This window comes from Pleurodeles waltl, chromosome 5 (assembly GCF_031143425.1).
Source record: "Pleurodeles waltl isolate 20211129_DDA chromosome 5, aPleWal1.hap1.20221129, whole genome shotgun sequence".
In the NCBI taxonomy this organism is placed as follows: Eukaryota; Metazoa; Chordata; class Amphibia; order Caudata; family Salamandridae; genus Pleurodeles; species Pleurodeles waltl.
Window position 1 is genome coordinate 34,625,548 of NC_090444.1, and position 27,315 is coordinate 34,652,862.

Here is a 27,315-nt window from a genome sequence, read left to right on the forward strand (position 1 = left end):
GTGGTGTTTTTACTGTGTTACTGTATGATATATTGCACAAACACTTTACACATTGCTGTCTAAGTTAAGCCTGACCGCTCAGTGCCAAGCTACCAGAAGGTGAGCACAGGATAATTTGGATTGTGTGTGTCTTGTCTTGACTATGATTGTGGTTTCTACTTGGACAAAGGTGTATACCTCTGCCAACTGGAGACCCCATTTCTGACAAAGGTCCTTTAGGAGTCCACAACTCATCCCAAGATTCCAGAAGCTCTGAGTTGCTCCTTGAGGGTTAGGAACCCAACTCCCTGAATTTACCTGGTTCAAATCCAAAAATGACCACTAGCCACTGATCAGCGCGTGATGCAGGTGACTCTGGTCAGCTATTTTCTACCTGTTGCAAACAGGGAGTCCCTTCTTGAACCAGTTGAAGAGAGGCAGAGTCCTTTTTGTGGTGAAGCCCAAGTGTGCAGCTGGTGCAGTCCTTCAGAGTGCAGTGTCCAGGTGCAGGCCAGTATTGTTTATGGTAGGGATCTGAGGTGTGGGTGCAGCTCTGCCATATTTATCCTTGCTCCTGAGGTGGAAAGCAGGAGGGTCTCTTGACCCATCACATGCAGGCCAAAACCCTCTTGAGTCACCACTTCCTCTGAAGTGTGGCAAAAATCAATTCCAGGTAGCAACATTCTCCCAAAATCCAAGATGGCAAAAATTCAATTTTAGAGGTTGTGTGTGGCTAAGCCCATCCACTGGTGTGGTTAGGTTTACCTTAGCACACCCCTTTCCAGCCCTCTCATAATCTAATCAGAGGGGCACGTGGTTGTCTGGGTTTGCAGGAAATGAGGGAGGTACAGATGTTGTTCCAAATGTCCTTCCTTCCTTTTGAAGAGCAGTTTGGCTGCTCTCCCCCCATCCTACTCTGCCATCTGCTGAAGCAGCTCTCCTTCCCCAGGCACTTCCTTTGTGTCCAGCCCAGGCCACTCTACACCTCATCAAGGAAGCCTGGCCACAAACTCTTTCTAGGTGCAAGTTATATGGGTTTATTATAACAATATGTTTCATACCAAACTTGAAATATTTAGCTCCTTCGCAGCCTTTATTAATTTAAACTAAAGTCTCCCAATGTTAGTCTATGGAGCCCATTCAGTACAACAGGGGGAAACTAATTTAGCTATCCCCTCCCACCAGGGCATATAAAACATATTTTATAAGGTCCCTGCTTATAGTTACACTGCACCCATCCCTGGGGCACCTAGGGCACACCTTAGGGGTGACTTGTATGTAAAAATAAGGTATATCAAGTCTTTGGAAATACTTTTGATTCCAAAGTCGAATTTGGGGTTAATTTTAATTCAAAAGCAGCCAGCAAAGCAGACCTGCGTTTAGAATTACACTGGGCACCACAGCAGTACATCTATCGGGTACTACTTATGCTAGGATCCCTAAACCTACATGCCCTGCCATATACTCAGGACTTTTAGGTAGGTTGGCATAGCCAATTATAATTAGTCTAATTTCAATATGTCACTTTAATCAGAGCACAGGCCCGGGAACTGTTTAGCAGTGCCCAGGGCACCATCAGAGTCAGGAAATCACCAGCATGAGTGAAAAATGGGGCAAAACGTTTGGGGGCTTCTGTAATCAGCCCAATTTTCTCACAGACATTATATTCTGAATTTACTCGTACAAAACCGCACATGTTGCAGTGAGAATATGAAATATGGCATAGAATATGTCATCAATGATATAAGATATGGAGTAATTAGCTGTGCATGGTGAAGGCACGAGTTACAGTTACCTTAAGATGCAAGTTATAGTTACTTGAAAGAACTCTAACTATAACTGCTGAAATAAATTCTGTGCTTTTGTACAAGTAAATTCAGGACCTAACTATATCGTCCCTGTAACCTTTGTTTCTTTCACTGAATTTATATGTGTTTTTTATCACACATGTTAATATTTGTGTCAGATTGTGGCAAGCCAATCAGGACCTTGCTTTTCCCAAGGATCGAGGAAGATCCGTGGAGGATCCGAGGAGGATCCGCAAATCCACAGATCGGCCCAAAAAATAAATGACAATTTTTGGCCCATGAGGGGTCCCTAAGGGATCCCTTTATGTGTCCTATAGGGTCAGAATACCTGTATCTTGACCCCTTCTATGTTTTTACACTGTTTTTTTCCAACACCCAGCCTCCCCTCCCCAACCAAGCAATGGGAGAAACAAAATGGCACCTGCAACTTCTCTGTTAGGTTGCAGGCAGCAAATCAGGGCCTTGCTTTTCCTCTGAATCCGCAGAGGATTTGAGGAGGATCCACGTCCCTATATATACAAATTTGTCTTCCAGTTAATAACAAGAAAACCACTGAACAGATTCACACCAAATCAAATAAAGGTCACTTTCTGGACCAGGACCGACCTTTCTGCTAAATTTGGTGTCATTCTGTTAAGTAGTTTTGGCTTAATCGCTGTTCAAAATACCTACGGAAAAATGAATGGAGGAAAAGCATTTTGGGACCCTCACTTTTTCTCGGCTCCTGCTTGACCGATCACTCCAAAATTTTCCAGAGAGTATCTGGCAATCTTTTGGGGGTCATTTTGTGAAGATTCATCAACCAGTGCCAAAGATATAGGCAAGTAAAAATATGCTTTTTCTATAGAAACTAGGTCCTAACTATAACTACCCAGTGGCAACCGCTATATATCTTTGACACAGTGCGCAACAAGCAGCTCCACCAGAATGCCCTCGTGCTCCCGCCCTCGCTGCTGCCGTGAGTTCGAGTCCCTCCGCCACCCACAGGCACCCGCCTGCGCCTCATCCCTGGTGCCTAGTGGTGGGCGTGAGTATTGTTGTTCCTACTGTTGTGCCATTTTTTAACTCGTGCCTTTTTTGCTTTGATTGTTCCTTGTTGTTGTGCCTTGTTATTGTGCCTTTTATTGTGCCATCTTAGTTTGCTGTTCATTGTGCCTTTCTCGGGCTTCCCCGCCCGTTTTTGGCCCTGCCTGGTTCCCGCCGCTGCATCCCCTGTGGCCCACCCCTTCGTGCCCCCATTCGTCACTCCCTCCCACCTCCCAGCTGCTCCTCCCTCCCACCTCCCCTTCTTAACGGCGGCAGCTGCGTGCTGCCCAGAGTGACCCCTGACCTGATTTAGGCCAGGAACTACTCTGCGCGACGAGCAGCTCCACCAGACTGCCCTCGTGCGCCCGGCCCCACCTTCACTGCTGCAGCGAGTTCGAGGCCCTCCACCACCCTCAGGCACCTGCCTGCGCCTCATCCCTGGTGCCTAGTCGTAGGCATGAGTATTGTTGTTCCTACTTGTAGGAGGCTGGACTGGCTTGTAGTGAGTACCAAGGGGTACTTGCACCTTGCATCAGGCCCAGTTATCCCTTATTAGTGTATATGGTGTCTAGCAGCTTAGGCTGATAGATAATGGTAGCTTAGCAGAGCAGCTCAGGCTGAACTAGGATACGTGTGAAGCTACTACAGTACCACTTAGTGTCATATGCACAATATCATAAGAAAACACAATACACAGTTATACTAAAAATAAAGGTACTTTATTTTTATGACAATATGCCAAAGTATCTTAGAGTGTACCCTCAGTGAGAGGATAGGAAATATACACAAGATATATATACACAATAGCAAAAATATGCAGTATAGTCTTAGAAAACAGTGCAAACAATGTATAGTTACAATAGGATGCAATGGGGAAACATAGGGATAGGGGCAACACAAACCATATACTCCAAAAGTGGAATGCGAACCACGAATGGACCCCAAACCTATGTGACCTTGTAGAGGGTCGCTGGGACTATTAGAAAATAGTGAGAGTTAGAAAAATAACCCTCCCCAAGACCCTGAAAAGTGAGTGCAAAGTGCACTAAAGTTCCCCTAAGGACAAAGTAGTCGTGTTAGAGGAATAATGCAGGAAAGACACAAACCAGCAATGCAACAACTGTGGATTTCCAATCTAGGGTACCTGTGGAACAAGGGGACCAAGTCCAAAAGTCACAAGCAAGTCGGAGATGGGCAGATGCCCAGGAAATGCCAGCTGCGGGTGCAAAGAAGCTTCGACTGGACAGAAGAAGCTGAGGTTTCTGCAGGAACGAAAAGGGGTAGAGACTTCCCCTTTGGTGGACGGATCCCTCTCGCCTTGTAGAGTCATGCAAAAGTGTTTTCCCGCCGTAAGGACGCCAACAAGCCTTGCTAGTTGCAAATCAAGCGTTTGGCGTTTTTGGACGCTGCCGGGGCCCAGGAGGGACCAGGAGGTGGCAAATTGAACCTGAAGAGAGAGGAGACGTCAATCAAGACAAAGAGCCCTCACTGAAGCAGGTAGCACCCGGAGAAGTGCCAGAAACAGGCACTACAAGGATGCGTGAAACGGTGCTTGCTGAAGTTGCACAAAGGAGTCCCACGTCGCCGGAGACCAACTTAGAAAGTCGTGCAATGCAGGTTAGAGTGCCGTGGACCCAGGCTTGGCTGTGCACAAAGGATTTCCGCCGGAAGTGCACAGGGGCCGGAGTAGCTGCAAAGTCGCGGTTCCCAGCAATGCAGCCCAGCGAGGTGAGGCAAGGACTTACCTCCACCAAACTTGGGCTGAAGAGTCACTGGACTGTGGGGGTCACTTGGACAGAGTTGCTGGATTCAAGGAACCTCGCTCGTCGTGCTGAGAGGAGACCCAAGGGACCGGTAATGCAGCTTTTTGGTGCCTGCGGTTGCAGGGGGAAGATTCCGTCGACCCACGGGAGATTTCTTCGGAGCTTCTGGTGCAGAGAGGAGGCAGGCTACCCCCACAGCATGCACAAGCAGGAAAACAGTCGAGAAGGCGGCAGGATCAGCGTTACAGAGTTGCAGTAGTCGTCTTTGCTACTATGTTGCAGGTTTGCAGGCTTCCAGCGCGGTCAGCGGTCGATTCCTTATCAGAAGGTGAAGAGAGAGATGCAGAGGAACTCGGCTGAGCTCATGCATTCGTTATCTAAAGTTTCCCCAGAGACAGAGACCCTAAATAGCCAGAAAAGAGGGTTTGGCTACCTAGGAGAGAGGATAGGCTACTAACACCTGAAGGAGCCTATCAGCAGGAGTCTCTGACGTCACCTGGTGGCACTGGCCACTCAGAGCAGTCCAGTGTGCCAGCAGCACCTCTGTTTCCAAGATGGCAGAGGTCTGGAGCACACTGGAGGAGCTCTGGACACCTCCCAGGGGAGGTGCAGGTCAGGGGAGTGGTCACTCCCTTTTCCTTTGTCCAGTTTCGCACCAGAGCAGGGGCTAAGGGGTCCCTGAACCGGTGTAGACTGGCTTATGTAGAATTGGGCACCTCTGTGCCCAACAAAGCATTTCCAGAGGCTGGGGGAGGCTACTCCTCCCCTGCCTTCACACCATTTTCCAAAGGGAGAGGGTGTCACACCCTCTCTCAGAGGAAGTTCTTTGTTCTGCCATCCTGGGCCAGGCCTGGCTGGACCCCAGGAGGGCAGATGCCTGTCTGAGGGGTTGGCAGCAGCTGCAGTGAAACCCCAGGAAGGGCAGTTTGGCAGTACCAGGGTCTGTGCTACAGACCACTGGGATCATGGGATTGTGCCAACTATGCCAGGATGGCATAGAGGGGGCAATTCCATGATCATAGACATGTTACATGGCCATTTTCGGAGTTACCATTGTGAAGCTACATATAGGTAGTGACCTATATGTAGTGCACGCGTGTAATGGTGTCCCCGCACTCACAAAGTTCAGTGAATTGGCTCTGAACAATGTGGGGGCACCTTGGCTAGTGCCAGGGTGCCCACACACTAAGTAACTTTGCACCTAACCTTTACCAGGTAAAGGTTAGACATATAGGTGACTTATAAGTTACTTAAGTGCAGTGTAAAATGGCTGTGAAATAACATGGACGTTATTTCACTCAGGCTGCAGTGGCAGGCCTGTGTAAGAATTGTCAGAGCTCCCTATGGGTGGCAAAAGAAATGCTGCAGCCCATAGGGATCTCCTGGAACCCCAATACCCTGGGTACCTTAGTACCATATACTAGGGAATTATAAGGGTGTTCCAGTAAGCCAATGTGAATTGGTAACATTGGTCACTAGCCTGTTAGTGACAATTTAAAAGTAATGAGAGAGCATAACCACTGAGGTTCTGGTTAGCAGAGCCTCAGTGAGACAGTTAGGCACCACACAGGGAACACATACATGCACACCTATGAGCACTGGGGCCCTGTGTGACAGGGTCCCAGTGACACATACATATAGGCCACAACCTTATGAGCACTGGGGTCCTGACTAGCAGGGTCCCAGTGACACATAACAAACATACTGAAAACATAGTGTTTTCACTATGAGCACTGGGGCCTAGCCATCAGGATCCCAGTGAGACAGTGAAAACAGTGACAAACATCCTGACATACACTCACAAACAGGCCAAAAGTGGGGGTAACAAGGCTAGAAAGAGGCTACTTTCTCACACTACTGTTGTGTCATTTTCTAACTCGTGCCCTTTTTGCTTTGATTGTGCCTTGTTGTTGTGCCTTGTTATTGTGCCTTTTATTGTGCATCTTAGTTTGCTGTTCATTGTGCCTTTCTCGGGCTTCCCCGCCCCCATTCGTCACTCCCTCCTGCCTCCCAGCTGCTCCTCCCTCCCACCTCCCCGGCCGAAGGCGCGCCAGAGGCAAGCCCGTCTGCACCTGTCCGCACCTAGACTGCACCCAGCGCCCGTCCCCCTCGCCCACACCCACCCACGTCCCTAAAAGCCTCTACTCCACCGCAGAGCTCCACGCACTGCCTGTGCCCAGGCTGACCCCAGACACACCCACGGACCTTTCACATGTCACTTATAACACTTCTCCTGCAATCAAGCCAACAAACACCACAACAACACCAGACACCCCAACCACCTCAGCTGCATTCTCCTCAACACCCGGTCCGTCCACAAGCACGCCATCGAGCTCTGGGACCTACTCACGACAGTGTCTCCCGACATCACCTTCTTCACGGATGAACCCCTCATCTGAGCCCAACATCGCTATAGGATACTAAGGATACAAAATCACCCGAAGAGACCGTATCAACAAACCAGGAGGAGGAATCGCCATAGTACACAGAAGTTCCATCAGGATTTCCACCAACACCAGCGACACCCTGGATGCTGCAGAACACCTACACTTTCAGGTACACATCTACGCGAACACCACCTTGAGAGGAACCCTCGTCTCCAGACCGCCAGGCCCCGACACCCTATTCTGTGATGCCATCGCCGATGCTATCCGCTCCCATGCCCTCGCCTCCCCGGACTACCTGCTCCTCGGCGACCTAAATTTCCACCTAGAGAACACCAGCAACTGCTACTCCATTGCCCTGCTGGACAACCTCGCACAGCTCGGCCTCAAGCAACTGGTCACCTCGCCCACCCACTCAGTCGGACACACGCTTGACGCCATATTCTCCGCCAGAAGCCACATCACCTTCACTCACACCACCGAACCCTATTGGACTGACCACCACTGCATTCACTTATCCTTCCTGAAGCCCACGACCCACCACTAACAACATCCTATCCCTCACCGCAAGTGGAACAAGATCTCCAAAGAACAGCTGATCTCCAACCTCGCCCAATCTACTCCACCCATTTCCAACGACCCCAATGCTGCCGCCCTCAACTTCAAACGATGGCTCGAGGACTGCGCAAACACCCTCGCTCCACTCAAAAAAACAACCAACACCCGCACCAACAAGACAGCTCCCTGGTTCACCGCTGAACTTCAGACCTGCAAACGAGAATGCCGTAAAATTGAGAAGGCCTGGCGCCAAGACCAATCAGTGAGCAACTTCTCCGTCCACAAATCAGCCACGCGTAAACACCACCAGCTCATCAGCACCACCAAGAGATCCTTCTACAAAGAGTGTATAGGCAACAATGCACCCAACAGCAAGGAACTATTCACCATCATCAAAGAACTCACCAAACCCAAATCCTGTGCCATCGACCCTCTGCACTCACAAGACCTCTGCAAGTCCCTCTCCAGCTACTTCCATCGCAAGATCACAGACATTCATGAAAGCTTCTGTAGGAGGCTGGACTGGCTTGTAGTGAGTACCAAGGGGTACTTGCACCTTGCACCAGGCCCAGTTATCCCTTATTAGTGTATAGGGTGTCTAGCAGCTTAGGCTGATAGATAATGGTAGCTTAGCAGAGCAGCTTAGGCTGAACTAGGAGACGTGTGAAGCTACTACAGTACCACTTAGTGTCATATGCACAATATCATAAGAAAACACAATACACAGTTATACTAAAAATAAAGGTACTTTATTTTTATGACAATATGCCAAAGTATCTTAGACTGTACCCTCAGTGAGAGGATAGGAAATATACACAAGATATATATACACAATAGCAGAAATATGCAGTATAGTCTTAGAAAACAGTGCAAACAATGTATAGTTACAATAGGATGCAATGGGGAAACATAGGGATAGGGGCAACACAAACCATATACTCCAAAAGTGGAATGCGAACCACGAATGGACCCCAAACCTATGTGACCTTGTAGAGGGTCGCTGGGACTATTAGAAAATAGTGAGAGTTAGAAAAATAACCCTCCCCAAGACCAGGAAAAGTGAGTGCAAAGTGCACTAAAGTTCCCCTAAGGACAAATAAGTCGTGTTAGAGGAATAATGCAGGAAAGACTCAAACCAACAATGCAACAACTGTGGATTTCCAATCTAGGGTACCTGTGGAACAAGGGGACCAAGTCCAAAAGTCACAAGCAAGTCGGAGATGGGCAAATGCCCAGGAAATGCCAGCTGCGGGTGCAAAGAAGTTTCTACTGGACAGAAGAAGCTGAGGTTTCTGAAGGAACGAAAAGGGCTAGAGACTTTCCCTTTGGTGGACGGATCCCTCTCGCCGTGGAGAGTCGTGCAGAAGTGTTTTCCCGCCGAAAGAACGCCAACAAGCCTTGCTAGCTGCAAATCATTTGGTTAGCGTTTTTGGACGCTGCTGTAGCCCTGGAGGGACCAGGAGGTCGCAAATTGGACCAGGAGAGAGAGGAGACGTCGAGCAAGATAAGGAGCCATCTCAGCAGCAGGTAGCACCCAGAGAAGTGCCAGAAACAGGCACTAAGAGGATGCGTGAAATGGTGCTCACCCGAAGTTGCACAAAGGAGTCCCTCGTTGCCGGAGACCAACTTAGAAAGTCGTGCAATGCAGGTTAGAGTGCCGTGGACCCAGGCTTGGCTGTGCACAAAGGATTTCCGCCGGAAGTGCACAGGGGCCGGAGTAGCTGCAAAAGTCGCGGTTCCCAGCAATGCAGCCCAGCGAGGTGAGGCAAGGACTTACCTCCACCAAACTTGGACTGAAGAGTCACTGGACTGTGGGGGTCACTTGGACAGAGTCGCTGGATTCGAGGGACCTCGCTCGTCATGCTGAGAGGAGACCCAAGGGACCGGTAATGCAGCTTTTTGGTGCCTGCGGTTGCAGGGGGAAGATTCCGTCGACCCACGGGAGATTTCTTCGGAGCTTCTGGTGCAGAGAGGAGGCAGACTACCCCCACAGCATGCACAAGCAGGAAAACAGTCGAGAAGGCGGCAGGATCAGCATTACAGAGTTGCAGTAGTCGTCTTTGCTACTATGTTGCAGGTTTGCAGGCTTCCAGCGCGGTCAGCAGTCGATTCCTTGGCAGAAGGTGAAGAGAGAGATGCAGAGGAACTCGGATGAGCTCTTGCATTCGTTATCTAAAGTTTCCCCAGAGACAGAGACCCTAAATAGCCAGAAAAGAGGGTTTGGCTACCTAGGAGAGAGGATAGGCTAGCAACACCTGAAGGAGCCTATCACAAGGAGTCTCTGACGTCACCTGGAGGCACTGGCCACTCAGAGCAGTCAAGTGTGCCAGCAGCACCTCTGTTTCCAAGATGGCAGAGGTCTGGAGCACACTGGAGGAGCTCTGGACACCTCCCAGGGGAGGTGCAGGTCAGGGGAGTGGTCACTCCCCTTTCCTTTGTCCAGTTTCGCACCAGAGCAGGGGCTAAGGGGTCCCTGAACCGGTGTAGACTGGCTTATGCAGAATTGGGCACATCTGTGCCCAAGAAACCATTTCCAGAGGCTGGGGGAGGCTACTCCTCCCCTGCCTTCACACCATTTTCCAAAGGGAGAGGGTGTAACACCCTCTCTCAGAGGAAGTCCTTTGTTCTGCCATCCTGGGCCAGGCCTGGCTGGACCCCAGGAGGGCAGATGCCTGTCTGAGGGGTTGGCAGCAGCAGCAGCTGCAGTGTAACCCCAGGAAGGGCAGTTTGGCAGTACCAGGGTCTGTGCTACAGACCACTGGGATCATGGGATTGTGCCAACTATGCCAGGATGGCATAGAGGGGGCAATTCCATGATCATAGACATGTTACATGGCCATATTCGGAGTTACCATTGTGAAGCTACATATAGGTAGTGACCTATATGTAGTGCACGCGTGTAATGGTGTCCCCGCACTCACAAAGTTCAGGGAATTGGCTCTGAACAATGTGGGGGCACCTTGGCTAGTGCCAGGGTGCCCTCACACTAAGTAACTTTGCACCTAACCTTTACCAGGTAAAGGTTAGACATATAGGTGACTTATAAGTTACTTAAGTGCAGTGTAAAATGGCTGAGAAATAACGTGGACGTTATTTCACTCAGGCTGCAGTGGCAGGCCTGTGTAAGAATTGTCAGAGCTCCCTATGGGTGGCAAAAGAAATGCTGCAGCCCATAGGGATCTCCTGGAACCCCAATACCCTGGGTACCTCAGTACCATATACTAGGGAATTATAAGGGTGTTCCAGTAAGCCAATGTAAATTGGTAAAAATGGACACTAGCCTGTTAGTGACAATTTGGAAAGAAATGAGAGAGCATACCCACTGAGGTTCTGATTAGCAGAGCCTCAGTGAGACAGTTAGTCACTACACAGGTAACACAGTCAGGCACACTTATGAGCACTGGGGCCCTGGGTTACCAGGGTCCCAGTGACACATACAACTAAAACAACATATATACAGTGAAAAATGGGGGTAACATGCTAGGCAAGATGGTACTTTCCTACAGCTTCATAACGACGTCACCCACCATCACCACCACTGACACAGCCAACCCCACCGCACACCACCACACCAACGTACTGAGCACCTGGACCCCCGCCAACGATGAAGAAACCACCAAGACCATGAGCACCATCCACTCAGGCTCTCCAACAGACCCCTGCCCCACCACGTCTTCAACAAGGCCAGCCAAATCATCGCTCCCCAGCCCCGGTCCGTCATCAACAGCTCCTTCAAGACCGCCACCTTTCCAGATATTTGGAAACACGCCGAAGTCAACACCTTGCTAAAAAAATCAAAGCAGACCCCGAAGACCTCACAAACTACCGACCTATCTCTCTACTCCCCTTCCCCGCGAAGGTCATAGAGAAAGTAGTCAACAAACAGCTGTCCAGCTTCCTGGAAGACAACAATATACTCGACGTTTCCCAATCTGGATTCCGCAAAAACCACAGCACCGAGACCACCCTCATCGCCTGCACCGACTACATCAGGACCAGACTTGACAAGGGTGAAACCGTTGCCCTCATCCTTCTCAACCTCTCCTCAGCCTTCGACACCATATGCCACAAAACCCTTTGCACACGCCTCTTTGATGCCGGTATTTGCCACAAAGCCCTGGACTGGCTCACTTCCTTCCTCTCTGAGAGAACCCAAAGTGTTTGCCTCCCCCCATTTCGGTCTGAAGCCACTAAACCCATATGTGGAGTCCCCCAAGGATCATCACTCAGCCCCACCCTCTTCAATATCTACATGGCGCAGCTCGCCAACATCATCCGACCCCACTGCCTCAACATCATTTCCTACGCCGACGACACCCAGCTCATCCTCTCCCTCACGAGGAACCCCTCTACCGCCAAGAACAACCTCCACACAGGTCTTCTCACCATCGCTAATTGGCAAGCCACCTCAAACTGAACTCAGGAAAAACCGAGATCATCATCTTCGGACCCAACAAGTCAGCATGGAACGAATCATGGTGGCCTGCCATCCTAGGAACACCCCAGAAACCCACCACCCACGCACGCAATCTCGGCTTCATACTTGACTCATCTCTCTCCATGACTCAGCAATTCAACGCCATATCGTCTCCTTGCTTCAACACCCTCCCTTTGCTCCGCAAGACCTTCAAGTGAATTCCAACAGAAACCAGAAGAACGGTCACCCACGTCCTAGTCAGTAGCAGGCTGGACTACGGCAACGCCATCTACACTGGGGCCACAGCCAAGCTCCAGAGAAAACTCCAACTCATCCAAAACACCACAGCATATCTCATCCTCAACCTCCCTCGCCACAAACACATCTCCGCCCACCTCAGAACCTTACACTGGCTACCCATCAACAAAAGGATCGTCTTCAAAATCCTAATCCACGCACACAAAGCCCTCCACAACTCCGGACCGTCCTACCTAAACAAACAACTTAACTTCCACATCCCAAACCGCCAACTCTGCTCTGCCAACCTCGCCATTGCAACAGGCCCTCGCATCCAACGCACCACATCCGGCGGAAGATCTTTCTCCCACCGCGCCACCAAAACCTGGAACTCTCTCCCCACCACCCTACGTAATACCCAGGACCTCCTAACCTTCAGAAATTGCCTCAAAACATGGCTCTTTGAGCAGTAGCACCCGAACCCCCACACCCCAACCTCCAGCACCTTGAGACCCTTCTGGGAGAGTAGCGCGCTTAACAAATTATTGCTTGATTGATTGATTGACACAGTATTCTCACCGCACAACATTTTTGTTACCGATATTCTGTCAGTGATTCATCAATGAGACATTAATTTATCATTCATAATCAAGGGTCTGTGCTGACAATCTCAGCCCCTCACTTCACTCCACATACACCTATTCTAGAATACCTTAATCAGCTTCGTAGGCAGGCTAGATTAATCTGAAAAATCTCTGTATATATGGACCTGCATCTCACTATGTGCCACCCCCCAGATCAACAGTGTGTTCATAATCTCCCTTCCTGTAGCAGATCTTCCATAGTGGGCTGTGCTTTCACAGGTATTAAGTACAGTGCCACCAGACATTAAGTTATCTTTCCACATTTTATTTAGGAAAAAAAAAACTTAAAAAACCCTTTTATTTAGTTAATTGGTCTTGTCTCGCCACAAAAGTAGTGTTCTGCAGCGCCATGACCCCCTCGGGTGAAAGAGTATGTTATAAGTCTACCAAACATGCCATGGCACAAGACTGAGGGAGGGACAGCCTCCCCGAGAGTGGAAGTGAATTGCCTGAGTTCCGGTGGCTGGAGGGTGAAGATTCAGACATGGAAAAGAGAAGGATCGAGGCAGGGCCACCTTTAAAAATTACATGAGGACTAGGGAGGGTTTGCAGATTAGTTTGTCCGGGGCCACCGCCGCTTGCTTGGTGGTAGGAGTGAGGGGTGGGACTGCAGTTTCTCTTGTTCAAGGTGAGGAAGTTTCTGGGCAGGTCTTGCCCTTTTGGTCGCCCCTAATTACTGATTTAGAGAGACTGATGACAGCTTGGTGAAGACACCTCACACTTCACTGTGCCCAGCGTTTGGGTGCTTCCTGCTGCAAGAAGCATCACTTTACACACAGGCTGTGTCTGGAGAGCAGCCTCAGAAGGACAAGTCCAAAGGACCACAACAAACATCTTCTGAAGTTTGAGACCCACATCCCCTGTCTAGAGCAGGTGCACGAAAGCTCCAGCTCCAGGTTCTTCATGACCAAAGAAAGGAGTGTTTTGCAGAATATTCAAAGGGCAGTTGTGTGACCAGAGCTGGCATCTGTCTGAAAGGTCTCCCAGAGGTGAGGGGACATCAACTGAAGGTTGCACTTTCTGCTGGATGATCTGAGAGACTGCCTAGCAACTAGAAGCCTGGCTTCCTTGCTTAGAAAGTTAAGGGTTCACCCTGGCCCAGCAGGAGGAAAGACTGCTCAGGAAGAGGAGCCCAGGAATGTGGTGAATACCCAGAGAAAGAGAGCCTCTTGAACTGCAGTGGTCCAGAGCACACATTGATTCAGAGAGAAAGCTTCACCGTGAAATTGTTACGTTGTCCCAGAAGAGGATTGTCCTAATGGTGACGTTTGTCTGTATCGACAGAGAAGCTGATCGTGATTGCTAACCATAAGACCTGCCGACATCAGCCTGGACAAATGCTGAAGATGCCAGAATCTTGATGACAGCAGGTGGCTGAATTGCTTTTCATCTGTTTTCCTGGGAGATCATGAATGTAGAAGATGTGGGTAGCACTCGACCTTCCTCCTTGACTGTGACACAGACAACAAGTGCTGAGGGCGTTGTCGGAAGTAAGAACGGCGTAAGACCTGCCTTTTCAACTAGCCAACCTACCATAGGCAGGTCTAGGCACACACACCTGCTCGGTGCCACAATACCCCCACGAGTGACAGTGCGCTTTACACATACACATAACAATGCTGAGTCAAGCACAAAGGACTTGAGACTGAATCTGCCCACATACCTCTATAGGGGTGGGACCAGAGTTATTGAATGCACATTTAAAATCTGTGGAGACGGTATATGATGTGAATCTTATTTACTCTTTTGTTAGGAGCCTGAGGAGGGGACTACAGTGCATAGGGTCACTCCAGGGGAAACAGAGCCTTGAATAGAGAGGTGGTCAGGCAGCACCACATGAGAGGCAGATCTGTGAGCAAGAGAAACACTCTGCCTCTGTGAATCACGTGTATTTTGAAGTTCTTTATATTCCCAAAGACAGGCACTGGACTGCACATTCTAGTTTTTGTGCCTGCTGGTTGATTATTGGGTTCTCGTGTCTTGTCCCAGTTTGGAGAACATTATTAAGATGGGGCCCAGGACACCAACAGCAAACAACCTTCCCCATCATGGACTGGGCCCAGAAGACCCTGTTTACTCTGTGGCACCCGTGTGAGATCTGACAATCTCTTTCACTACTACGACCACCTCGGACAGGAATTAATTACAAATGTAGATTTTGTCACTGTGTATTGTTCAACCACACTAGTACTTAGCACAACAGGATTGGAACAAACACTTGAAATATGATGTTTTTATGGCCTAAATATTTAAATGGTGTCTTACATTATTGTTCATTTGGGTTAATGTCACTGTTAGACATGTGAGTGAGTCAGTCGGTCAGGGAGTGAGTGAGCCTTTGAATAAGTGAGTCAGTCGGTGGAGTTTTAACTTCTTGTTTCAGGGACTGAGCCACCTCAGTCCATGGATCCTCAGCTTCTCAAATATAATCCCAAATCAGTAACTAAATATCATTTGATCTTCTTTGTAGATATTCTTTTTCTAGATTTCCGCCTGACACCATTTTGTGATCCTCAACAGATGAGGGTTAGGAAAAGATTTATTTCGTTTTCGATCACTGTTGGTGACGGGTGCATATTGTTTGATGCAAAGGCAGTGGTGATGTCCCATGCATCAACTACTCCAACGTTCAGACCACGGAATATGGAATTTAATATTGAGTATTGAACAAATCCATGAAAGTCACTAAGCTTTTCGAAGTCTCTCTCCATGTCACTCGTGTTCTCTGTTTTGATGACTACCCGGGTCTCTGGGCTCCGCAGGAAGAGGCGTTCGATGGCCCTGCGGATGTTGATGGCCCTTCGGATGAAGAGATGCATGGGGAAAGCCCGGAAGTGTGCACCAAGAGACAGGGCAATCACTGTATGCTCGTTTCCTCCAACTTGATCGATCTGCCGAGGGATTGTTCGGTCCTCCCTTACCGAGTAGAAGCCACAGGCAAATGGATTTCCATGTTTCTTATACCTGATTTGAATGTTTCTGTCAACATCAACAGCCATTAGCATCTTCTGCCATCCTCCTTCATACAGGTCCAGCTCCTTCAGGGCTGTGGATGAATGAGAAGAGAGTTGAGAATTAGAGGACATGATGCAGTCAACTGAATCACATTCCCTTGCATGCCTCGCCCACGTGTGCAGGTATCAGTCTAATTGAAAGCCTCTTCTATTGACTACTGGGGCTGAGTGAGGCGTTACAGAGGGCGCTACCACATGACGGGCATCATGGCACTGTATGGGAAGCAGAATGTTAAGGGAGTACATCTGGTTGATGTGTGAAGGGATAAGCTGAAAGAGGTTTTCTGAACAGAGACAGGCGTGCTGGCACTGAAGAGGAGAGGGAGGAATGTTCCAGAGAGTAACCATTAGGAATGAGAAATGATGACCGCCTTTTGTGATTCTTGACACTGAGAGCAGGACCGCTGAAGTTGATCTTAAAAGATGGGTAGGAACTGGTCTGGTGAACATACACGTGAAGTTTGGTGGGCTTGTGACTGCTGTGCTCACAAAATATACGTTTATGGGAGGTTAGTTATTTATAGCCTATGGAACTCAGCTGTAACTTGGTGACGGGACTGAGAAGTCCCCTGCATGGTGATGGATGTACACCCCTGCCTGAGTGCCTCAGCTGCATCTGGAAACTTTGTACTGATTTTTGGTCATGGGTGATCATGGATGTGTGCCATGACCTAGGCATGTGTCATGGTAATGTGGTCTTGTTAGACCAAGCAAGGCACCCCAAGCACTACCCCGTAACAGTAGACAGCCACAGGCATGGTGGTGGCAGCACGCCGGTTTTATGTTCAGTAGTAATCAGTACTGTGAACAGGCCTTTTTACGCGTGTCCCAGAAGTAATGCCTACCGGCCACTCATGTAAAGTTGTGCAGCTGGGTCTACTTGATGTTATTATGTACTGCCCTGCAGCGCATGATGCTTGCATCTGTGTGCTTGAATGTATGCGGTTTCCATTTTGAAAAGCAAGGGCCTGGAAAGGCTAGTTGGAGGTGAGGCGTCCAGTACCCCACACAGATGTAGATCCCTGGCTTTCCTGAAGGTGGCAACACACACACTGGAGGAAGCGCAGGTCAACCTCTGTGCACATCAAAGTGCTCTCTGATTCCCGAAGAGTTATTGTTCAGTGGGATACGGACTCATTGTCAGGTGAGATGGTGGGTCTGGTAAGGTTGACACTGTTGGAGCAAGGAATCATAGTATGCTTAGTCCTATGGACCTTTGTGAGGCTGACCTCTGGTCAGCGTCTTCTGCTCCCCACTGCGCAGCTCCACCAGTATGCTGCTGCTCCTCACGCTGCTGTGCAAGCTCTGCTGCTGTGAGTTCGAGGCCCTCTACCCGCTGGCTCCTGCCTGCGCCTCATCCCTGGTAGCCCAGTGGCGAGCCTCTCTCTGTCTCTGCCTTGTTTCTTCTTATTGTGCTTTTTCCTCTTATCTCTTCTTTTTGCTCTTTATCCTGCTTTTGCTCTTTCTTGTGCTTTTTCCTTCGCTCCTCTCATCCTCCCTTCTGCTGCTCCTCTCCCTTCCCGCATCTGCCGCTGCTTCACCCCTGCAGCCCCCCCTCAGCGTCACAATTCCTGCCTCCCAGCTGACAAGCCCCTCCCACCTCCCTGCCCTTATTAATGGCGGCCGCTGTGTGGCTGCACCCCTGTCATGCCGAAGGCTCACCAAAGCAAGCCCATCTGTGCCCAGACAGTTCCCAGCGCCGCAGACCCTGGTTCCCACACAATCCAATGGTACGACTCCAGCACCCTCCACTGCCTCAACACTGGAGGATCCACTGACTGCTACCACCACTGCAATTGCACCTTTATCTGCCTTTGAACCCCGGACCCACCCAGTACACACCCACCAGGATACCTCAGCTGAAGGGCTGCTCAACACCTGCTCCCTCGTCAGACAAGGCATAGAGATATGGGACCTGCTAGACACCATCTTCCCAGACGTCGCCTTCTTCACGGAAACCTGGATAACTCCCACCTCAGCCCCAGACTTTGCCACTGCCATCCCCAATGTCTACAAGATCATCCACAAAGACCACATCAACCAACCAGGAAAGGGTGTTTCCATAGTCCACAAAAACACCCTCCGCCTCACAAACAGCTCTGGCAACCACTCACCCAGCATGGAACATCTCCACTTCCAGTTTCAGACCAGAACAACACCATCTGCTGCACCCTCATCTACAGACTGCCAGGACCCTGCCCCCAATTCAGCAAGACCATAGCCAACTGCATCGGGCCACATGCCCTCACCTCAAGGGACTACATCCTCCTAGGTGACCTCAATTTCCACAAAGACAACCTCAGAGACCAGAACACCTCAACCCTACAAGAGAACCTCACCACCCTCGGACTTGAACATCTGTTCAACTCCCCAACCCATTCAGCAGGACACACCCTTGACCCAGTCGTATCTGCCGGAAACATCCCTGTCTCACACACCTCCGAACTACACTGGATTGACCACCACTGTGTCCACTTCTCCTTCACCAAGAAGACAGAATGCCACAACACCCACCACCACCCCGGCAGAAGCTTGAGCAAGGTCTCAGAAGCCCACCACTGGACACCACAGACGCCAACGCGTCAGCCCACAACCTTCACCAATGGATCTCCAACGGCACCAACACTCTGGCCCCCCTCAGGAAACCCTCCAACAATCAACACCACAAGAAATCAGCTGGTTCTCCCTTGACCTCCAAGAATCCAAGCACACCTTTAGACGATTCGAGAGAAAGGGAAGAAGCAGAAAAAACACGGCAGACCACAAAGCCTTTAAAACTGCCGTCACTGCGCTCTACCTCCTTATCAGAACAGCAAGAAAATCAGCCATTCAGTAACGCTTCAACACCAACGCCTGTAGGAGGCTGGCCTGGCTAATAGTGGGTACCTGATGGTACTTACACCTTGTGCCAGGCCCAGTTATCCCTTATTAATAGATTAGTAGTATTCTAGCAGCTTAGGCTGATAGAGGTAGCTATAGCAGAGCAGTTTAGGCTGAACTAGGAGACATGCAAAGCTCCTACTATACCACTTATATCATATAGCACTATATCATAAGAATCACAATACTCAGAGTTACTAAAAATACAGGTACTTTATTTTAGAGACAATGTGCCAAAAATATCTCGGAGGATATACTCCCTTAGGAAGTAAGTAAAATACACAAAATATACACACAAACCAAAATCAGGTAAGTAAGCAGTTAAAAAGTAGTGCAAACACTGTAGAATACAATAGGATGCAATAGGCCTAGGGACAACACAAACCATAAACTAAGAAAGTGGAATGTGAACCACTTAGGGACCCCAGGCCTAGTGTAGTGTGTAGAGGGTCGCTGGGAGTGTAGGAAAACACTAAGGGTGTCCAAGATACCCCACCACAAGACCTTGAAAAGTAGCAGTAAAGTTACCTTACTTACCCAGAAATACACTAAATTCGTGATAGGAGATTCTGCAAAGACCACAACTGACTGCAAAGCACTGAAGACAGATTCCTGGACCTGAGGACCTGTAAAGGAAAGGGACCAAGTCCAAGAGTCACGAAAGTGTCCAGGGGGGTGCAGGAGCCCACTCAACCCCGGATAAAGGTGCAAAAAGGATGCCTCCGGGTGGAAGAAGCTGAAGATTCTGCACCAACGGAAGATGCCAGGAACTTCTCCTTTGCACAGATGTCCCACAGCGTGCTGGAGGATGCAAAGTTGTTTCCTTGCAGAAAGACCACAAACAAGCCTTGCTAGCTGCAAAGGTCGTGGATGAAGAAAATGGGGTCTGCCTGGGCCCAGGAAGGACCAGGAGGTGGCTCCTTGCAGGAGGAGACAGAGGGGGTGCTCAGCAATACAGAGAGCCCACGCAGAAGCAGGCAGAACCCGCAGAGGTACTTGAACACGGGTTCAAGAAAACTGAGCACAGCGGTTGTCTCCACACTACAAAAGAGGGTCCAACTAAGCCAGTGGTCATCTAAGCGAGTTGAGCAATGCAGGACAGAGTGCTGGGGACCTGGGCTGTGCTGTGCATGAAGGATTCCTTGCAAAAGTGCACAGAAGCCCTAGCAGCTGCAGTTCACGCAGTACACAGGATTACTGTCTGGCCTGGGGAGGCAAGAACTTACCTCCACCAAATTTGGTTAGATGGACCACTGGACTGTCAGGGTCACTTGGATCCAGCTCCTGTGTTCCAGGGACCATGCTCGTCACGATGAGAGGGGACCCAGAGGACCAGTGAAGCAGAAGTTTGGTGCCTGCGTTAGCAGGGGAAGGATTACGTCGACCCACAGAAGATTTCTTCTTGCCTTCCACTGCAGGGTGAAGGCAGACAGCCCCCAGAGGATGCACCACCAGGAAACAGTCAAGAAAGCCGGCAGTATTAGGCGCTACAATATCTCTGGTGGTCTTCTTGCTACTTTGTTGCAGTTTTGCAGGCGTCCTGGAGCAGTCAGCAGTCGATCCTTGGCAGAAGTCAAAGAGGGAGATGCAGAGGAACTCTGGTGAGCTGTTGCATTCATTATCTGACGAGAAGCCCACAGGAGAGACCCTATATAGCCCTCAGAGGAGGATTGGCCATCTAGACAGGTAAGCACCTATCAGGAGGGGTCTCTGACATCACCTGCTGGCACTGGCACTCAGAGGCCTCCATTGTGCCCTCACACCTCTGCATTCAAGATGGCAGAGGTCTGGGACACACTGGAGGAGCTCTGGGCACCACCCCTTTCCTTTTTCCAGTTTCGCCACAGCAGGGGCTGGAGGGTCCCTTGTAGGAAAGTACCATCTTGTCTGGCATGTTACCCCCATTTTTCACTGTATATATGTTGTTTTAGTTGTATGTGTCACTGGGACCCTGGTAACCCAGGGCCCCAGTGCTCATAAGTGTGCCTGAATGTGTTACCTGTGTAGTGACTAACTGTCTCACTGAGGCTCTGCTAATCAGAACCTCAGTGGTTATGCTCTCTCATTTCTTTCCAAATTGTCACTGACAGGCTAGTGACCAATTTTACCAATTTACATTGGCTTACTGGAACACCCTTATAATTCCCTAGTATATGGTACTGAGGTACCCAGGGTATTGGGGTTCCAGGAGATCCCTATGGGCTGCAGCATTTCTTTTGCCACCCATAGGGAGCTCAGACAATTCTTACACAGGCCTGCCACTGCAGCCTGAGTGAAATAACGTCCACGTTATTTCACAGCCATTTTACACTGCACTTAAGTAACTTATAAGTCACCTATATGTCTAACCTTTACCTAGTAAAGGTTAGGTGCAAAGTTACTTAGTGTGAGGGCACCCTGGCACTAGCCAAGGTGCCCCCACATTGTTCAGAGCCAATTCACTGAACTTTGTGAGTGCGGGGACACCATTACACGCGTGCACTACATATAGGTCACTACCTATATGTAGCTTCACCATGGTAACTCTGAATATGGCCATGTAACATGTCTATGATCATGGAATTGCCCCCTCTATGCCATCCTGGCATTGTTGGTACAATTCCATGATCCCAGTGGTCTGTAGCACAGACCCTGGTACTGCCAAACTGCCCTTCCTGGGGTTTCACTGCAGCTGCTGCTGCTGCCAACCCCTCAGACAGGCAGCTGCCCTCCTGGGGTCCAGCCAGGCCTGGCCCAGGATGGCAGAACAAAGAACTTCCTCTGAGAGAGGGTGTGACACCCTCTCCCTTTGGAAAATGGTGTGAAGGCAGGGGAGGAGTAGCCTCCCCCAGCCTCTGGAAATGCTTTGTTGGGCACAGATGTGCCCAATTCTGCATAAGCCAGTCTACACCGGTTCAGGGACCCCTTAGCCCCTGCTCTGGCGCGAAACTGGACAAAGGAAAGGGGAGTGACCACTCCCCTGACCTGCACCTCCCCTGGGAGGTGTCCAGAGCTCCTCTAGTGTGCTCCAGACCTCTGCCATCTTGGAAACAGAGGTGCTGCTGGCACACTGGACTGCTCTGAGTGGCCAGTGCCACCAGGTGACGTCAGAGACTCCTTGTGATAGGCTCCTTCAGGTGTTAGTAGCCTTTCCTCTCTCCTAGGTAGCCAAACCCTCTTTTCTGGCTATTTAGGGTCTCTGTCTCTGGGGAAACTTGAGATAACGAATGCATGAGCTCAGCCGAGTTCCTCTGCATCTCTCTCTTCACCTTCTGATAAGGAATCGACCGCTGACCGCGCTGGAAGCCTGCAAACCTGCAACATAGTAGCAAAGACGACTACTGCAACTCTGTAACGCTGATCCTGCCGCCTTCTCGACTGTTTTCCTGCTTGTGCATGCTGTGGGGGTAGCCTGCCTCCTCTCTGCACCAGAAGCTCCGAAGAAATCTCCCGTGGGTCGACGGAATCTTCCCCCTGCAACCGCAGGCACCAAAAAGCTGCATCACCGGTCCCTTGGGTCTCCTCTCAGCACGACGAGCGAGGTCCCTCGAATCCAGCGACTCTGTCCAAGTGACCCCCACAGTCCAGTGACTCTTCAGCCCAAGTTTGGTGGAGGTAAGTCCTTGCCTCACCTCGCTGGGCTGCATTGCTAGGAACCGCGACTTTGCAGCTACTCCGGCCCCTGTGCACTTCCGGTGGAAATCCTTTGTGCACATCCAAGCCTGGGTCCACGGCACTCTAACCTGCATTGCACGACTTTCTAAGTTGGTCTCCGGCGACGTGGGACTCCTTTGTGCAACTTCGGTGAGCACCGTTTAATGCATCCTCGTAGTGCCTGTTTCTGGCACTTCTCTGGGTGCTACCTGCTTCAGTGAGGGCTCCTTGTCTTGCTCGACGTCCCCTCTCTCTGTAGGTCCAATTTGCGACCTCCTGGTCCCTCCTGGGCCCCAGCAGCGTCCAAAAACGCCAAACGCACAATTTGCGTGTAGCAAGGCTTGTTGGCGTCTTTCCGGCGGGAAAATACTTCTGCACGACTCTCCAAGGCGAGCGGGATCCGTCCACCAAAGGGGAAGTCTCTAGCTCTTTTTGTTCCTGCAGAAACCTCAGCTTCTTCTGTCCAGTCGAAGCTTCTTTGCACCCGCAGCTGGCATTTCCTGGGCATCTGCCCATCTCCGACTTGCTTGTGACTTTTGGACTTGGTCCCCTTATTCCACAGGTACCCTAGATTGGAAATCCACAGTTGTTGCATTGCTGGTTTGTGTCTTTCCTGCATTATTCCTCTAACACGACTCTTTTGTCCTTAGGGGAACTTTAGTGCACTTTGCACTCACTTTTCAGGGTCTTGGGGAGGGTTATTTTTCTAACTCTCACTATTTTCTAATAGTCCCAGCGACCCTCTACAAGGTCACATAGGTTTGGGGTCCATTCGTGGTTCACATTCCACTTCTGGAGTATATGGTTTGTGTTGCCCCTATCCCTATGTTTCCCCATTGCATCCTATTGTAACTATACCTTGTTTGCACTGTTTTCTAAGACTATACTGCATATTTTTGCTATTGTGTATATATATCTTGTGTATATTTCCTATCCTCTCACTGAGGGTACACTCTAAGATACTTTGGCATATTGTCATAAAAATAAAGTACCTTTATTTTTAGTATAACTGTGTATTGTGTTTTCTTATGATATTGTGCATATGACACTAAGTGGTACTGTAGTAGCTTCACACGTCTCCTAGTTCAGCCTAAGCTGCTCTGCTAAGCTACCATTATCTATCAGCCTAAGCTGCTAGACACCCTATACACTAATAAGGGATAACTGGGCCTGGTGCAAGGTGCAAGTACCCCTTGGTACTCACTACAAGCGAGTCCAGCCTCCTACATTGGTTGTGCAGTGGTGGGATAAGTGCTGGAGACTACTTACCACTCTTGTCATTGTACTTTTCATAAGAGAAAAATATACAAAACAAGGTCAGTGTATATACACATAGCCAAAAAGTTTTGCATTTCCTCTTTTCACTCTTTTCTAAGTGCTGAAAAGTACTTCTAAAACTTTCAAAAAGTTCTTAAAAGTTTAAAAAGTTTTTCTGTCTTTCCAAAAAGTTCTGAAAACTTTTTTCTCTTTTTCTATCACTTTAACTCTCTCTAAAAAATGTCTGGCACAGGAAAAAATGTTGAACTGTCCAAACTTGCATATGATCACCTTAGCTGGAAAGGAGCAAGGAGTCTCTGCATAGAGAGAGGTTTGAGTGTAGGGAAGAATCCTTCCTTAGAACTGTTAATTAATATGCTTAGAGTACAGGATAAGGCCATAAGTGCCCAATCTGTAGAAAAAGTAGCTAATGGTTCTCAATCTGATCCAGGGACTCCCCCAGGAAAAGGTTCAGGAAAGAAACTTCTCAGCCTGCCCATTACTAGACAGTCTAGCATAGTTGGTACAGAGGTTGATTCACACCATACTAATGGTGTGCTCTCACATTATACTGGTAGCCAAGCTGTTAGGGTGCCCTCTGTAAGGGACAGGTCTCCTTCTGTTCATTCCCATCATACCTCTGTATCTAGAAATGTCCCTCCCACCCACCCTGATGACAGATTGTTAGAAAGGGAGCTCAATAGATTGAGAGTGGAACAAACCAGACTGAAGCTCAAGAAGCAACAGCTGGATTTGGATAGACAGTCTTTAGAAATAGAGAGGGAAAGACAGAAGTTGGGTTTAGAAACCCATGGTGGCAGCAGCAGTATTCCCCATAGTCATCCTGCAAAAGAGCATGATTCCAGGAATCTGCACAAGATAGTTCCCCCTTATAAGGAGGGGGATGACATTAACAAGTGGTTTGCTGCACTTGAGAGGGCCTGTGCTGTACAGGATGTCCCTCAAAAGCAGTGGGCTGCTATCCTTTGGCTATCATTTACTGGAAAAGGTAGGGATAGGCTCCTTACTGTAAAAGTAAATGATGCTAATAATTTCCAAGTTCTTAAGAATGCACTCCTGGATGGTTATGGCTTAACCACTGAACAGTACAGGATAAAGTTCAGAGAGACCAAAAAGGAGTCTTCACAAGACTGGGTTGATTTCATTGACCAGGCAGTGAAGGCCTTGGAGGGGTGGTTACATGGCAGTAAAGTTACTGATTATGACAGCCTGTATAACTTAATCCTGAGAGAGCATATTCTTAATAATTGTGTGTCTGATTTGTTGCACCAGTACTTGGTGGACTCTGATCTGACCTCTCCCCAAGAATTGGGAAAGAAGGCAGACAAATGGGTCAGAACAAGAGTGAACAGAAAAGTTCATACAGGGGGTGACAAAGATGGCAACAAAAAGAAGGATGGTAAGTCTTCTGACAAAGGTGGGGACAAATCTAAAAATGAGTCTTCATCAGGCCCACAAAAACACTCTGGTGGGGGTGGTGGGTCCAAATCCTCCTTTAATCAGAACAAGGAAAAGAAACCATGGTGCTATTTATGTAAAATAAAAGGCCATTGGACAACAGATCCCAGTTGTCCAAAGAAAGGCACCACAGCTCCTACCACTACAACCCCTACTGCTACACCTAGTGTCCCTACTAATAGCAGTGGTGGTGGGAGCAAACCTACTAATAGCCAATCCAAGGGAGTAGCTGGGCTCACTTTTGGTAATTTAGTTGGGGTTGGTCTGATTAGGGAGACCACAGAGGCTACTTTAGTCTCTGAAGGGGCTATTGATTTAGCCACTTTGGTTGCTTGCCCCCATAACTTGGAGAAGTACAAGCAACTAACCCTAATAAATGGTGTTGAGGTCCAGGCCTACAGGGACACAGGTGCCAGTGTCACAATGGTGATTGAGAAACTGGTGCACCCTGAACAACACATACTTGGACACCAGTACCAAGTAACCGATGCTCACAACATAACACAAAGCCACCCCATGGCTGTTGTAAATCTCAACTGGGGGGGGGGGGGTAACTGGTCCAAAGAAAGTTGTGGTAGCTTCAGATTTACCTGTAGACTGTCTATTAGGGAATGATTTGGAGACATCAGCTTGGTCAGATGTGGAGTTGGAGGCCCATGCAGCAATGCTGGGCATCCCAGGGCATATTTTTGCTTTGACAAGGGCTCAGGCCAAAAAGCAAAAAGGACAGGGAAGCTTGGATCCTGGAACAATGTACCAAGTACTCCCTAAAGCTAGGGCTAGTAGAAGCAAACCACTTCCTACTATCCCTCCCTCTACAGTGGATTCTACTTCTGAGGAAGAAGAATTCCCTCCCTGTGCAGAACCTACACCAGAGGAGCTGGAAGCAGACACTGCTGAGCTTTTGGGTGAAGGGGGGCCTGCCAGAGAGGAGCTGAGTGTGGCACAGCAAACCTGTCCCACATTAGAGGGTCTCAGACAGCAAGCTGTCAAACAGGCTAATGGGGATGTCAGTGACTCTCACAGAGTTTACTGGGAGGACAACCTCTTGTACACTGAGCATAGGGATCCTAAACCTGGAGCTGCCAGGAGATTAGTGATTCCTCAGGAGTACAGAAAGTTCCTCCTAACACTGGCACATGACATTCCCTTAGCTGGGCATCTAGGACAAATGAAAACTTGGGACAGGCTTGTTCCCCTGTTTCATTGGCCTAGGATGTCTGAGGACACAAAAGAATTTTGCAAGTCCTGTGAAACCTGTCAAGCCAGTGGCAAGACAGGTGGCACTCCAAAGGCACCCCTTATCCCACTGCCTGTGGTTGGGGTTCCCTTTGAAAGGGTAGGGGTTGACATAGTTGGCCCCCTTGACCCTCCTACTGCTTCAGGCAATAGGTTTATCTTAGTGGTAGTGGACCATGCCACAAGATATCCTGAAGCAATTCCTTTAAGGACCAATACAGCTCCTGCAGTGGCAAAGGCCCTACTGGGAATATTTTCCAGGGTGGGCTTCCCAAAGGAAGTAGTATCAGACAGAGGAAGCAATTTCATGTCTGCATACTTAAAGGCCATGTGGAAGGAGTGTGGTGTAACTTACAAGTTCACAACACCCTATCACCCACAAACAAATGGACTGGTGGAGAGATTTAATAAAACTCTCAAAGGCATGATTATGGGACTCCCTGAAAAACTCCGCAGGAGATGGGATATCCTTCTACCATACCTCCTTTTTGCCTACAGGGAGGTACCCCAGAAAGGAGTGGGCTTCAGCCCCTTTGAACTTCTTTTTGGACACCCTGTTAGGGGTCCACTCACACTTGTAAAGGAGGGTTGGGAACAACCTTTAAAAGCTCCTAAGCAGGATATTGTGGATTATGTACTTGGCCTCAGATCAAGGATGGCTGAGTACATGAAAAAGGCCAGTAAAAACCTTCAGGCCAGCCAAGAGCTCCAGAAGCAATGGCATGATCAGAAGGCTGTTTTGGTTCAGTACCAACCAGGGCAGAAAGTGTGGGTCTTGGAGCCTGTGGCCCCAAGAGCACTCCAAGATAAATGGAGTGGTCCACACACAATTGTTGAAAAGAAGGGTGAAGTCACCTACTTGGTTGACTTAGGCACTGCCAGGAGTCCCCTTAGGGTGCTCCATGTCAACCGCCTGAAACCCTACTATGACAGGGCTGATCTCACCCTGCTCATGGCAACAGATGAGGGACAGGAAGAAGACAGTGATCCTCTACCT

General features: G+C 49.3%; 1 protein-coding gene across 2 annotated transcripts in view; it reads right to left on the bottom strand.

Moving 5' to 3' along the window:
- Positions 1 to 14,839: 14,839 nt before the first annotated feature.
- The window catches only part of LOC138295313 (NXPE family member 4-like), a 403,519-nt gene continuing 391,043 nt past the window's right edge, over positions 14,840 to 27,315 (bottom strand). For both annotated transcript variants that reach the window (XM_069233532.1, XM_069233531.1), the window contains one exon: positions 14,840 to 15,862. In XM_069233532.1, the coding sequence (XP_069089633.1) occupies positions 15,330 to 15,862 (533 nt within the window). In that variant the 3' untranslated portion in view covers positions 14,840 to 15,329. The remainder of the gene's footprint in view (positions 15,863 to 27,315) is intronic.